Below are 14,782 nucleotides of genomic sequence, written 5' to 3'. Positions count from 1 at the left end.
TCATCCGGAAGTTCGAAAATCTTTGTGTTAGGCTCAGGTAAGGATTGACCCGATTCAACCCATTTTTGAAACAAAAAAGATGTTGCCAGAAAAGTACTCTCTGAATTTGTATATGTATTTGTATATCCCATATATTGACCGATCTTTTTGGTCAACAGTCAACTATAGATACTGGGGTCCACATATTCTATACTTAAGGGCTTGAACAGTTTTTGTTGAATTTGGATAATTGTTGGTCATAAAAATGTATATATAGTGTTGTTGGAATTCTCTTGCCAGAATTCGTAAAAAATTTGGATTTTTTAGTAAGAATTTTGAGGAAGAGATAATTCGAGGTAATGAATTTCGAGCCAAATTTAATCAATAAGAGCTAAATTGGTCTAGAGACTTCAAAAGCTGCCTTATCTTTGATAATTTATCCTGGAAGTAAGGTAAAAGGAATCGAATGTAACCCGTTCAGTGTTTATCAAATATGGATTTGAAGATGAAAAATCGTTATATTGTCGTTTTAAATCAAGGCTGTTGTTTTTAGTGGAGTCAGCAACTTGTTTTGTGCTCTTCATAATCCCTTTTACGAGGATCCAATATCTTTCGATGGGTCTGAGCTCCAGACGGTTAGGTGGATTTGTATATCTTGGCACCAAAACTGTATTATTCTTCTTATACCATTAAACAGCCGATTTGCTATAATGGCATGAAAGAGTCAGACAAAAAAAATGTGGACACCTCATGTCGTCTTATAAATGGCAAAAGCCGTTTTTGCAAGCACTCCTGGATGTATAAATCACTGTTGATAGTTCCAGTTGTAACAAAGGAGCTGTTTCTTTTACCACAGCTACAAGTTGCTTGCCAAATCAAAAATTTCGCTGGAAACTTTTTTTTTGTATCTTAAACTCCTCCTGGATATTCTCACTCTGCAACATAAAAATCCACAGCTGGAAGCTAAGAAATGTTCCCAAGCACATACCTTTCATCAGCCATAATGCAGCATTAAAAATTTTTAAGAAAATCGAGGTGAAGCCGTTTGGCTCGATTTTTTGTCATGCTGTTCTGTTTGGAATTACTGTCTGAGTATTATATTTCCTGAGAAGTGTAATTTGGTTTAATATTGTATAACTCTCCATCAAAAGTCGGTTCGTCTATTTCCAATTCTACAAGCTTTGCATACTTTCCAGCGTGCAGAGAGTGAATAACGCACATTAGCGATATTATACATACTCACGCACATACAAGTACATAAGCACATAATTGTTAACACATCTGCTTAAGTAAATATAGCCAATTAACCGTTTTATCCCCACCGCAGGTGCTAAACAGCCATTTGAGTGTGAGTAAGTCATTCCAAAAAGTGAGCTGAGAGACTGCCTTAAACAATAAGCATTGGTTTGTGGGAATCACCTCTTCTGACTTAAGGCAAATAGCAAACAATATATGAAAACCGGCTGAGATTTCGTTTTCGAAGCATAAATATAAAAATATTGCTCAACATCTCAAACTGGTACAGGTAAATAGCTGTCTGTATGTATATGGCTTGCTAATAGCTTCGCGCCGCTTAGACTAGCATTTTTGGAAACAGTTGCGAATTCAAAGCGATCGCGTTCAAAAGGGCTCAATAAAAGCGCGTAGTAAACCGTGAGTGAAGGAAATAAAATGTTTCGATTATAAAAATAAAGACTAACTAATAAAAGCTTGAAATTAAAATTCGTGCAGTTTGATGACTGGATCGGAAAAGTATTTTATGAATTGCACATAAAGAAGAAAAAACAAAAATTAAAAAACAATATTCAGAAAATTGGAAATTTTATTTAAATTAAAAGTAGATATAATATTTGTATTAGTTAAAAAAAAAGTTGTTGTGTTTTTGAAAAAGTGAAAAAGTGAAAACAATGAAATCTAGTTTGGCCTTATTTTTTCTGTGCTCACTAAAAATAATAACAATTAAAGGTACGCATAGAAAAAATGCTCATCTAAATATATATTATTTATAATATTATTAGTTAATTAAGGAAACATTATAAGAGCTTGAAAAAATATCTGCATAATAAATGTTTCGCTGGAATTCAGAAACAAGTTTAATATATATTCGAAAGCTAAATTTAAATCTGTTTAATAATATGGATAATAAAACTTTTTATAACTTGATTATATGCTTATTAAGGCAAATATATTTAAAATGTGCAAGATTGTGTAATTTCCCAGTACAGTTTTTGTATAGCTGAGCCACTTTTTTATTGTTAATTTTTTTGCATATTTACATATACAAAAATATTGAAGTTTTTTTATTGCGTTTTGCTTGATATTTTATTTTAAAACATGCAAAGCATTAACTTCGGCTGCAACAAAGCCATAATACCCTTCACAGGTGCAAATTTTATTGCAATTATCCATAAATCAATAATAAATGTAAACATCCTAAGGCTTAAATCTAACGGTAATGGTTTTGATGGCTCTATCTAGCCGGGTTGTTTGATAAAAACAAACTTCAAAACGAATTAATTACTTAGTAAGGAAAAAGTATATTCAAGAATATCTTTATTGCGATTTTGATCGGCCGGTTTGTCTGTCTTATGGATTCCGGTAAGCTTTGCCAATATTAAAGCTTTATATACAAAGGCTTTATTTCGACCGATCAATTCCCATGGCATATACATACGATAGTATTCCGATATCAGCGGTATTTAAAAAGTTAGTAAATAAGTTTGTGTATATACAGTAAATATTTAAAGTGATTTTTTTATTTTTATTTTTATTGATTAGCAAAATATATGTTAAATCATCGATAATTGAATCAAGAAATTATTAACTACACTACTTAACAAATCTGAAGGAAAAATTTGCGACAGAAGTGCTAAGAGGTCTGTGGGGTATTTGTAGTATCTTGATTGAAAAATCTTCCATCGCTTATAGCTATTTTTGTCATTTTAGTAAATGATGGTGTTTCGACCCTACCCTTCCTGACTACAACACAACAAATCCTACATGTTAGTCAGTTTTTACTATGATTTTCTTTTTTACTAACCCAAAATTAGTAAGAAACAGCACATCACATAACAGTCACAAGATGACTTTAAACTATTTTTGTACTTCACTGATATGCCTCATGAACCCTTCAGCTTTCACATGTTTTTGTTTTCAGTTAAACAAACCGTAATTATCCTTTTTTATGTCAACCAGAAATTTAAAATTTTGGGCAACTAAAACTAAATAGATAGTTTATGAAGATCTAAAAAAATATGTATACTAGATAACGATCAATATGCCTTCTAAAAGACTGTTTGTTTCTTTATATGTATATAAAATTTACGTGTCATTTGTCCGCGATGGACTCCTAAACTATTGAACCGATTTTAGCAAAATTTAGCATACTGTGTCCAATTCGACACAACTTAGAAGATAGGAGAAAGCTCTATTAAATGTACACTATATTAAGCGGACATCTCTATTAACTCAACAGAAAGGCTGGTAACCAGACTTTGAGAAAGCAGCCTTAAATTTGTTATTTTTTCCAATGAAATTTATTTGTATGAACATATTCAAAATTAAACCTCAAGTACAATCCCTTGGATTCTTATACCGGTAAAAACGTTTTCGCCTAAAATGTTCACTGTATTGAATAGTTTATTACATGAATAATAGTTTAAAATGTATACTACAGCAAGGCGTCGCCGGATCCACTAGTAAATATATATAATATAAAGTTTAATATGCCTCTTTAGAATCTGTATATACAATTTTGATATAAATCCGAACAAAACTCAGAATAAATTAAGGAGGATGAGTAGAAGTTAATACTTTTTCGACCATCGTTTCATCACATGAAGTATAATGTAACCATAAATAAATCAATAGATGTCGCTGGAATGGAAATTTCTATAAAATATTATTAGTCATATGTATGCTTTTGAGATTTGACCATATGCTCCCTGAAAGAGTAACAGGTACAAATATTTATGTATATTTCCACCAATTCCTGGAGGCCTAGAAGTATGGTTTTAATTAAGATAAGTGAAAGCGGAATATAACAACCGTACCTTGATCCCATAATTTATCATTTTGCTGTTTTAATAAGTATTTCTCCAATATTTTTCTTCAAAGAATTCAAAAAATAAAATTATTTTGCACGAAAAAAATTTGAAAGCAAATTTTGGATGGAATAACCCATATACCTGCTTTTATAAGCATTTGCGTTTTCGACTCAGTCACAGCTGGTTTCTGACTTGGAAGCTGGATACTGGGGAATGCCAAACGCTGAAATCTTTTGTCAGGTGTTAGGCTGTTGGAATCACACAATTCTGACAATTTTTCGTTGTTTCAACTTTCACCACAGTTACATATGTATATAATACGTTTTTATATATAGTTACCATTAATTAGTTAATTCGCCTCTTAAATTAAATACTTACACTTAAACGTTCTGCTTCATTTGCTCAGCAATTAAGATATTTACACATACTTTATACGCTCATTAAACGTTTTTCTTCATATTGAACTGAATTAAAAGGTTTCAAATGAAAAGGTTTTCTTCTAATAACTAAGCGTTACAAAATTAGTGTTTCAGTTGAAAGTGAGATTTCACCACACGCTGATTATTTCTTTCCATACATTCCGCTTCTTCTCCTTTTAATACTTTTCAGGAATTAATATTACACATTAAAACATAGTAAGAAGTTAAATAGATCCCGTGGTATTGTTGCTTTTTACAAAATCGTAATTGAATCATAAGCAGGCAATTTCATAATCTGTTTTAATTGATTTACGAGAATTTGATAAACTGAAGAGTTTTAAGAATCAGTTTCGGGAACATATTGGCATTAAATGACAATTACTTATTTCATAACCACGTGTGTTTTTCTAAGAATGTAGTTAGTCCTAAAATCAATAATAACAAAGATACAAAAAAAATATTCTAAGTAATGCCAAATTCCTTTGAAAACAAAATTTTAAAAAGAGACGGATTGATCAAACACGTCATTTGCTATATCATGCTCCATTGGATACTAGTCGGTTTGGGCGTTATTGTTATTCACTGTTCTCCAAAATGTTTCATCCAACTTAATATAAGATGGCCGATTTGATGAAGGTTTTTAGTGGCTAATTTGATTTCTTCCAATTCACCCCTGTTACTATTCCTCTCAAGGAGAGTTGGTTTTAAATTGTCACCGACTTCTGAAGAGAAGAAATGACCACAGACTATTGTGTATTCGGACATGCTTGTTAAGCGGTTGGAAAACTATCATTTTTAGGTTCACCCTTTTTTCTTTTCCTCACAATCTCGTTTAAAATGTGTATAAATGATTTACCACTTATACTATATGAATGAGTATGATATTCACCAAGAAACTGATGATGACTGATGAATCGTTGAAAACACAAAATATATTTCAAGATACAAGTATATGCATGTAATCGAAACGGACTGTAATTATTCATGTGTGCTGTAGGTTTTCTATAAAAACTTATTATTATTCCAGAATTTACGGAGCCTATGTACTCTCTGCTCTTCGACCTTATATCTTCCATAGTAGAGGTAGATATCCTACACACTATTCCTAAATTACTTTATCATGCTCCTAAGCTTTTTTCCCACTAAGTATATTTACTTCTCATCGGTATTTTGAGTTAAAAGAAGAATCATTATCTTTTGTCCAACCTAACAGTCAACTGTTTTCGTTTTTATTTCAGCTCAGTACAATTGTGTGAGTCCAGAGAATCATTATGGCCAGTGCGTTGCCTTCAATTCTTGCCCACAGGTGGTGAATGGTCAGAGAGCGCGCAATCAGCAATATGTGGCAGCTGCACAACGAGCGTGTGGTGGCCAATCGGTTAGTACTCGACAAATAAAAACCCTCTACAGTTATATAAATTAAAATAACAAAAAACATTTTGCATAGTTTTGTTGCGCGCAACCACAGCAGCGTCCACGCCCAGTGTCCCAACGACTGACCAGCCCGTTCGCAGCTCAACAGCAACAAAGTCGACGTGTACCTGCACCAAATACACTACAAGTGCGGCGATCTGTTGCAGCACAACCACAACAACAACTACATCAACAACCACAGCAACAGCGAATAATACGTCAACAGCCAAGAATTGATTTTCGCAACATTTTCGGTGTGAATGAATATAACCAAGCTCAATCAGGGTTTGTGGACTTTAGAGCTGGACAATTCTGTAATACTCCCGACAATGCAGAAGGAGCTTGTATGGGTAGGCGTTACCAACGTTAAATAAGGAAATAGTTTTGCAAATTTTCAATTTATTTCAGAAATCAACGATTGCCAAGTGTTGTTGGGACAGTTGTATCAACGTTATACAGATCCTAATTTCGTTCAATATTTACGCGCTTCGAATAGAAATTGTGGCGGTAGCTCGCATAGCGTCTGCTGCCCTGGTGGCGCACAGCCTTCACGTCCGGCGCCAGCACCCGCACCAAGTCCTGCGCCCAGTCAAGTAAGCTCTGCTGGTACTTGTGGCACTGTGCTGCGTACATTTAAGAAGATTGTCGGTGGTAAAGTGAGTGGCAAAAGTGATTGGCCATGGATGGCATTACTAGCCTATCCGGATGTCGATCCCAGCTCGCCATTCAAATGCGGCGGGACTTTAGTGTCCTCTCGACATGTTGTAACGGCGGCGCATTGTATACGAAGCGATTTGTGAGTTCGAAAGTATTTTATGTACATGAGACATACATATGTCGTATATAGACAAGCTTATAGGATTACTAATTGCAAAGAGGTTAGAAGTAGAAAACTTACTTTTTATTCTTAAAATCTGGTCAGATATTAGCCTGAATTTTCCTATGAAAACTAGTCTTAAAAATACTCCTCAGTTCTTAAAACTTACATCACTGTCAATTTCAGTTCAAGCAAAGAATTACCGTTAAGATGTGTACACCAGAGTGATGTCCTAATTTCTATCGTCTATAATCACTAATTTATATGCAAAGTGTTTAGCTACTAAAGGGCTCTGATCTGACTTTGATCTGAGATGAGCTGAGCTAATATCAACACAGCGAAGACAAATTAATCAATTTAACGCATAGACATTTTAATTATAGCTTATAAGAATGTAGATGTACGATTGATTACACTTGAGCAATAATACGAGTATTAAGAGTTTTTGTTGCCATTAAGTTGCTTACTTGAATTTGTATATTAATGGTATTCTCTTAGATGATTGATTAACTTGCGAATTTAATTTAAAGAAAGCATTAGTTTTATTTTTTATCTTATTTTTCTTCGAATTGCACAAAAAGTCATTATTTTATTTCATCAATTACCTGCTGTTTGTTTGTTTGTTTTCATGTGTATATTTTAGAAGCTACGTTCGTCTTGGCGAATACGATCTGAGCACAGATACAGAAACCCAGCATCAGGATATAAGCGTATTGAAGGTGAGTAGCATTACCTTTAATTTATGACACTATAGTATTTACCAGATATTACTTGTCTTCTGGGCTTCATATATTCGAGGCTCTGATTACTGTAATTAAAATCATAGTATTTAAGTAAATTTGAAACGTATGTACATACCTGATACTCATATCCAAAAATTTACATAGTCTTTATACGACATACTTGTAGATCCACTAAAATTATCTACTAGGTTGCCTTTATATTTTGGGATTTGACACTAGCAATCTGCCAAATCCCCAACGTTTTGACATACGAGCGCTATTTCTGTTGTTTAAAGTTACTTAAAATGTTCATCTCGGTCAAAAAATGGAATTAAATAGCGAACATTTTCGCGCGATTAATTCTCACAACTTTCGACGTGGATTATCTCGGCAACAGTACTTCGATGAACTTAATTCAACTGGTCCATCGAGGACCAGTGCTTATCGATACTATGTTGAAACCAATCAAACCAAACCAAAATCGGTTCTTGTTCCGGAAACTATTGGTACTGTTCGCAAACTGGCATAGCAAGATCGTTATATGACCTTTTGTATGATTGAAACAACTATAGGCTTTATTGGGACTATATTCCATAAACATTTGATTATAGAAAAAAAATTGCACGTGGGATCCCACACAATTTGTTGATCGTTCAAAAAAGGTTCGTGTCGAAAGAAATGTAAAAAAATACAATTACTGTGCTGTGCTATATGAATGAGGCGAAAAGTAAATGGTAGTCGACTCTAACAGAAGTTGTTCGACTACGAATCACTTCCAAGCAAATGGATGCCTGTTTTTGAAAAAAGCTGAACATGTCGCCACTAATCACTAGAACAACGCAGATCAGTAAATACTAAGTGGTACCTAATAATTTGTTTGCCAGTTGTCTTCCAAGAATTTAGGAAAACTAACCACCGAAGTCAAATCACTCATCACCACGGCAATGCGACCTTCCACACATCGACTGAAAAAATTGCATTTCTGTGCACTTAAAGTATCGATTTTATGAAATTATTTATGAATTTATGATTTAATCCACTTCATTTGCCACTGATTGACTTCTTTTAATCCCCGTTCGTAAAAAATAAAAGAAAATCAACGTTTTTCGACACCTAAGAGGCGGGTGATGTGTTGAGTAACAAAAGTGCTTTGAGAATTGGTTCAAACGCATGCAAAAGTGATAGGTCTTAATGGAGAATATTTTCTAAAACATTGAGGCTATTTTCCACGTTTAATATTTGTTTTTGTTCTCTAACTCTAAAAGGCAATCTAAGTATGAACAGTTTTTTTTCTCCGGAACCATTTGATACATTAAAACATCATATACATTTTAAGTTAATTTTTATATTAAAAAAAACACTAGATCGGAATAATAAAATATAATAAATAATACTAAAATCCACTACTTTCTTATTCCTTACATTCATCGACAGCAAGAAAAACATCCGAATTATAACACCGCTAATGGACGTAATGACATCGGTATAGTCTGGCTGCAGCGTGCCGTACAATTCACCAGTAAGCTTTACCTCACCAAACAAGCTCAGCTTTTTTCATCACTTCTTACATAATACTAAATTATCTTTATCTAGACAACATTAAGCCCATTTGCTTGCCCAGCTCACAGCAGTTGCGTAGCAAATCCTATCTAAATTACACACCCTTCGTAGCGGGTTGGGGCAAAACCATGGAAGGCGGTACCTCTGCGAATGTCTTGCAGGAGCTCCAAATACCAATATTGGATAACAGTGTTTGTCGTGACAGTTATCAGCGTGCGAACCGTCTAATCACAGCCGATCAATTCGACACTGGTGTGATATGCGCTGGCGTGCTATCCGGCGGCAAGGATACTTGCCAAGGCGACTCGGGTGGACCACTGATGATACCGGAGGTAAAGCAAATACTTTAATTATTAGTATCAAAATTATTTACTGTTGTTTTTTTATGTTTTTTTTTTATTTTTCTGTTTAGACCGTTGGTAGCACCATACAATTCTATCTGATTGGCGTCGTCTCGTACGGTGTGGGCTGTGCGCGTCCTCAAATTCCCGGCGTTTACACGAGTGTACAGTATTTTGTGGATTGGATTTTAGCGAAAATTGCTACTTAAAGTTGTAATTAATAACTAAGTAATGACTTTTGTGTTGCAATAAAATAATATTTATATTTAAGAGTTGTATTTTTTTATCATAGATGGTATACCTAGCTAAAAAGGTTCCAGTGAACATAAGAAATATAACTTTCGTTTTACTTGATAAATTATATTCAACTGATTTTTATAAAAAAAAAATATATTTTTTTTGCTACCCTCACTTTGTTCCCATGACTAGTTTTTTGTAGCATATAATCCCGTTCATGCATTCTGCTGCATTTCCCTTGGAAACGCTCTTTATGCATATGCAAATTAGTCTGCACATTCGTCGGTACCCGCTTGCCTGTCAAGGGGTTAGCATTGTCTTCATCTCTTCATACATACTTGTACTTCATCCATCACTGTCCTGAGCAAATGATTTTAAGACATACATGTATGCATAGTAGTTATATGTTTTTTTGATAACATTAAAAATTCTTGAAAAAAAATCGAAAAAAATATTTAATTGGGTTTCTTTTCGGTATGCTTATCTTCTAAGCCAAATTTTATGCTAGATCCATAGCCCTTTTCTTATGTGACCTATAGTACCATACATATGTGAAGTTTTTTCAGCTCTTCCAACTTAGGCATATTTTTAAGGAAGGGCTAAGATCGGGTATAACCGAACATTTTAGACATTCGCAAATTCTGATAGAGTAGTCAAAAGTATTTAAACAACGAAACTTTTTTGCCCATTCCACAGAAGTCGAGTTTTCTTGCAGTCGTTGTTTTTGCTGTGCAAAACCCTCTGCGCTTGGAGAGGGCCAAGTTTCTAAGCGGCAAATTCAAATATACTTCGGAGTCCTTCCAAAAGCCTACTTAGTTTTTCTACAATGGATTCTGCCCAGATGAGGTGGCATTTTAGTTCCAGGGCTGGTAAACACTTTATGTAATTACCAAAGTTGTCGCGCAGTTCCAAAGATACTCGTATATGACTTCACCTAAAGGTCGGCGGGGCCACACCTATTGTCCAATTTTAATATCGGCCTGCATTTAGCATGTACTATGTGAAATTGAATGCTTTTGACGTATTTATTTAGAGAGTTTTTGCAATTTTAGTAGTTTTCAACATAACATATGAGGTAAGGATTCCCCTATCAGAAAGTTTGGTACATAAATTTAGTTGGTATATATAGCTTTTTTGGTTTGGGTGGAGCGCGGTCTCCCGATCAGGCCAAAAACTGAAACCATGTAGACCATCAATCCAACTGCACAGACTTTTTGATATTAGAGAATCAAATATTTTGAATAAAAAAACTAAATAGTTGAAATTAATGAACATAAACTTTATAATTTGACATAAGCGACACTGCAATGATTCGAGAGTCCCTATTCAGCGTGACTTTCCAATTAAAAAAATATCAATTGTTGTTGCATATTTTTCGAAATAAAGTGGAGCATTTTCATTTCCCTCGGAGTCTGTAACTTTTACCGAATTTAATTGTGATTTAAATCTTATGCTCCAGCTGTCGCCTTCCTATGGCACTTCAATTCCCTTTCGCTTACCACAAAATACAATAGTTCATGGTTGTCTTATCCTATTTAAATCACATCGCGATCGCTTTGTTGACTTAAGCTGCCACAAGCACATTTGTATAACAATTTCTTGCATACATACAATGGAAATTACTTTCACCCGCGCTTTTCACGCTTCGCCTGACAGAATGCTGATAAGAACGCTGCCACATGCCGTTGATGTAGTGCCAGATTTCTTTAGTTTTCATTTATAAGTTTCTTTTCTTCAAATTTATTTTGTTATTTAAATTCGTAACAGCTGTTGCCGCTAATGGTTTTCAAGCCAACACGTCTTTACATATTTAGGCGGGGATTATGGTTTTCCTAAAAGAGAACATATGACTCTTATAAGGATGGAACGAAAGGATTAAAGCGAGTATTTACATAAAGATAAAATATGTGTGCATACAAACATACATGCAAAAAACTATTAATGTGCAGCAAAGCGTGATTTCTCACACAACTTGCACTCACACAGACATCTAATACTAAGATCTTCGAGTTCATTAAGAGGTTGTAAATCAGCGAAGGCAAAATTCTCAATAACTCAAGTATGCCGATGGGTGGTCGCAAAATTTTCACCAAGTATTGTCAGGATTTGCATATTTCAACATGTAAATTATCTGCATTCAACACTTAAAATCGCATTTGCATTAAATGATTTGCATACATCAAAAAGGAAAATTGCATTCCGATGGGCAAAGTGAACATATCATCACTCAGGCCTCTCGCAAACACAAGTTTTCGCAAAACAAGACACCCCAAAGTGGATAAAGTGGATATGTATGCAGCTAAGTTTCCAATATAGCGTACGATTGCAACACGAATGCTTGTGCGAACAAAGCACACGTGACAATGCATTTTCAATTGCGTGCGATCATCTCCGAGCCCTTCACGTACACACACATACAATATTTGCAATATTTCCCAACCCTTTCTTCCGACTGCGCTGCCACTTTCGTTTGCTAAATATTATTATTATCGAAATTTATTGACATTTGATGAGCGCAAAGAATGGCAAATACAAATGTATGCTGGTGAAGGGGAGTTTGGCAATACGATCTCTTTTTACATTGTTCTATGTTGCCGGCATAGGGTTGTTGTCGCAAGTCAAGAAGCACCTCAGCGCGCTCGCGCATGGAGAGCTTCGTGTGCCCGCACAAAGGCGTTCGTAAGTCAGCCACAAAGGCAGACAATCGCAAACGGGATAATGCTTGATGCATCAATATTTGCTTCAATAGAGATATCATCGCTGATCACTGCGATCAATGTTGGCAAAATATCATCAAAACTTAATTGTGTTACGATTGTAATCGAGCAGAATTGAATGGCATTCACATGGCGATAGAATGGAAAGCGAGCGGACGGCATTATGACGAAATTGAGATATAAATGTGAGCAATTAAAATGATTGGCGCACAATAGAGGGTAGTTAGGTAGAATGAGACAATGTTTGGAGAAGTGAAATCATATGTGTAATCGATCAATCAATTCGTATTCAAACAATTTAATACTTATTTCTAATATGCGTTCTTATTTAAATAAAGTATTTGTGTTTAATTTTCGGAGTTCACCTTTCCATATGTAGAAGCATTCAGGTTAAGCAGATGCAGTGGATGTTATTATCAAAGATTTTTCATGGCAAAAATGTACATGAGATTAGACCTGTGTTAAAACAGATCATCTCCATGTAATCATCAACTTAATATTAGTTTTCTTCCTCAATATAAAAGTAAAAAATTGTTATATCTTCATTTAAGTCGTATCGCAATGCACATCTTCTTTGATTAACCGCCACCGTGATCAGTACCTAGTAGTGGTTCGAACTGATAAGCGAATTCGAGCTCTCTATTATTTCTTGGACAGCATTGGTTTTCTACCTTTATCCGAGTGCAAATTGGTGTCTGTCATCTGTTTACTCCTCAATTTCAAATACCAAGTTTAGTTAACTTATATTCTTCTTGGGTTGCTCAACATTCTCCCTTATGCGCGAACGTATTGTCCAGAGCTCGGCATAAAGGAGCCTTTTAAATTGTCGGGTCACTGTAGTAAATTTCAAGCTGAGGTCTTTGCCATTGCGAAAGCCGCGGAGCTGGCCTCTAATACACCTGCAGGCGATTCCAGAGCCAACATCTACGAAAGCAGACAAGCTGTAATCAAGGCAGTAACCTCGTATCACATATCGGCCGGAAGTGTTTTGGAAAGCAGGGTAGCAGTGGAAAGTGTTACCAGAAGCAAGCAACTTCACTTCTACTGGGTGCCAGGCTACAAGGGCATCGAGGGCAATGTAGTAGTAGAAGAGATTACCAAGAATGGTGTACAGCTAAAATCCGAACCCTTGATTAACATTGGGAAATCCATGCATTGTCTATACGATCTGGACAGAAGCATGGTAAAGAAAATCAAAACTCGTTAGAACAACTGCAAAAGTCATGAGCAAAATGGTAGATCGGAAATACACCAAATTCCAATTGGCACTCGATAGAAGAAACTATAGGAACATGATCGGTATACTAACTGGTCACTGTTTGGTCGCGACACACGCCCGCAGAATGGATCTGACAGATCGAGAAGACTGCAGGAAATGTCTTGAGCAAGGCACCAGGGAAACAATGGAAAAACTCTTGTGGACTTGTCCCGTATTGGCAAGACTATGCTGTAAACATCTGGGGTCCACACAGTATGATACACTGGAAGAGGTACCGATGGAGAGACCACAGAGTTTGTTAAAATTCGTGTCAACCACAGGCATCCTAAAAGATTACCACTCCTCAGGAACCTATCAACTGAACTTTATTTGGTATTGCAAAGGACCAAATCTATGCGTGGCTAATTGGTCTACCAGATTAAACTAACCTATGATCAACTGTTGAAACAATAATATTAGCAGATCTGGAGAGCCGTACCTAATCAAACGACATCTCTTAGCCCACATAATCGGCGCATATATTTTTCAACTGAACTACATTAATGTTGTAATACATAAATACAACTCTATCAGACTCTTCAGATGTTGTCATCGTCCTCATATAAAGTACGATCACTGAGTACTAAATTAAGATATAAAACTTTAATTTGGCACAAGGGATGGCAGTAGCAAGTGGCACCTGTGGGAAAAAAGTTTCGGAAACGTGCTAATAAGTTTAATTTACTTATCTCCCAAACCAATATAGCTACAGCTACGCTTAGCGCAAGTACTATAAAAACTCCTACCAACAGCGTGAAGGCGGATGAAATCGGTTGACAGCCCCGTTCATTCCCATATAACGGTACTGTTAGAAACCGTTAAAAGCGCAATAAATCAATAACTAAATACCCAGGTAAGGTACCGTAATGAATCTCAGGAAACCTTTTGTTAGTACTGCATGTGTAGTATTGACAAAAGTAGATAAAATCGGGTGGATACTACCCCCAACTCCCATATATGTAGACATGAATAATGATTTTTGTTTTCCCAAAAAAGCTTATATCGAATGTATAAGTTATATATGTATATAAATAACTTATATTTATATAATTGCTTGGATTCCAAACCTCTAGAAGACGTTTTGCACCTTAAGGTATTTCCCTGGCTAGTTTTTTGGTCCTGGCTAGTTACAAGAGTACGAAATGTTCGGTTACACCCGAACATAGCCCCTGCTTACTTTTTAAGGATCAGTTTTAATTATGTATATCTTCAATAGAAAGTGAAAAAGTTTACAGTTTTCAAGAGCTTTTTATTTTATTTTTTAAAAGGCAGT

At 35.3% G+C, this 14,782-nt stretch overlaps 1 protein-coding gene across 1 annotated transcript; it reads left to right on the top strand.

Moving 5' to 3' along the window:
* Window positions 1–1,574: 1,574 nt before the first annotated feature.
* LOC125778586 (venom serine protease Bi-VSP-like) lies at window positions 1,575–9,567 on the top strand. Its single transcript, XM_049456878.1, has 8 exons — window positions 1,575–1,944; window positions 5,683–5,822; window positions 5,892–6,207; window positions 6,266–6,653; window positions 7,318–7,393; window positions 8,831–8,915; window positions 8,990–9,288; window positions 9,369–9,567. Exons 1-8 carry the CDS (start codon window positions 1,887–1,889, stop codon window positions 9,504–9,506), a joined length of 1,500 nt encoding a protein of 499 aa, XP_049312835.1. The 5' UTR covers window positions 1,575–1,886; the 3' UTR covers window positions 9,507–9,567.
* Window positions 9,568–14,782: the final 5,215 nt, after the last annotated feature.

Source organism: Bactrocera dorsalis, chromosome 5 (assembly GCF_023373825.1).
Source record: "Bactrocera dorsalis isolate Fly_Bdor chromosome 5, ASM2337382v1, whole genome shotgun sequence".
In the NCBI taxonomy this organism is placed as follows: Eukaryota; Metazoa; Arthropoda; class Insecta; order Diptera; family Tephritidae; genus Bactrocera; species Bactrocera dorsalis.
Note: the sequence above shows the minus strand (reverse complement) of the source record. Positions and strands in the feature narration are given on the sequence as shown.

Excerpts from the sequence above, each read along its gene's own strand:
- LOC125778586 (XM_049456878.1), top strand. The coding sequence starts at position 1,887 with ATGAAATCTAGTTTGGCCTTATTTTTTCTGTGCTCACTAAAAATAATA. Across the intron at positions 6,208-6,265 it reads TGCAGAAGGAGCTTGTATGG|AAATCAACGATTGCCAAGTG; the intron begins GTAGGCGTTACC and ends AATTTATTTCAG. Across the intron at positions 6,654-7,317 it reads CATTGTATACGAAGCGATTT|AAGCTACGTTCGTCTTGGCG; the intron begins GTGAGTTCGAAA and ends TGTATATTTTAG.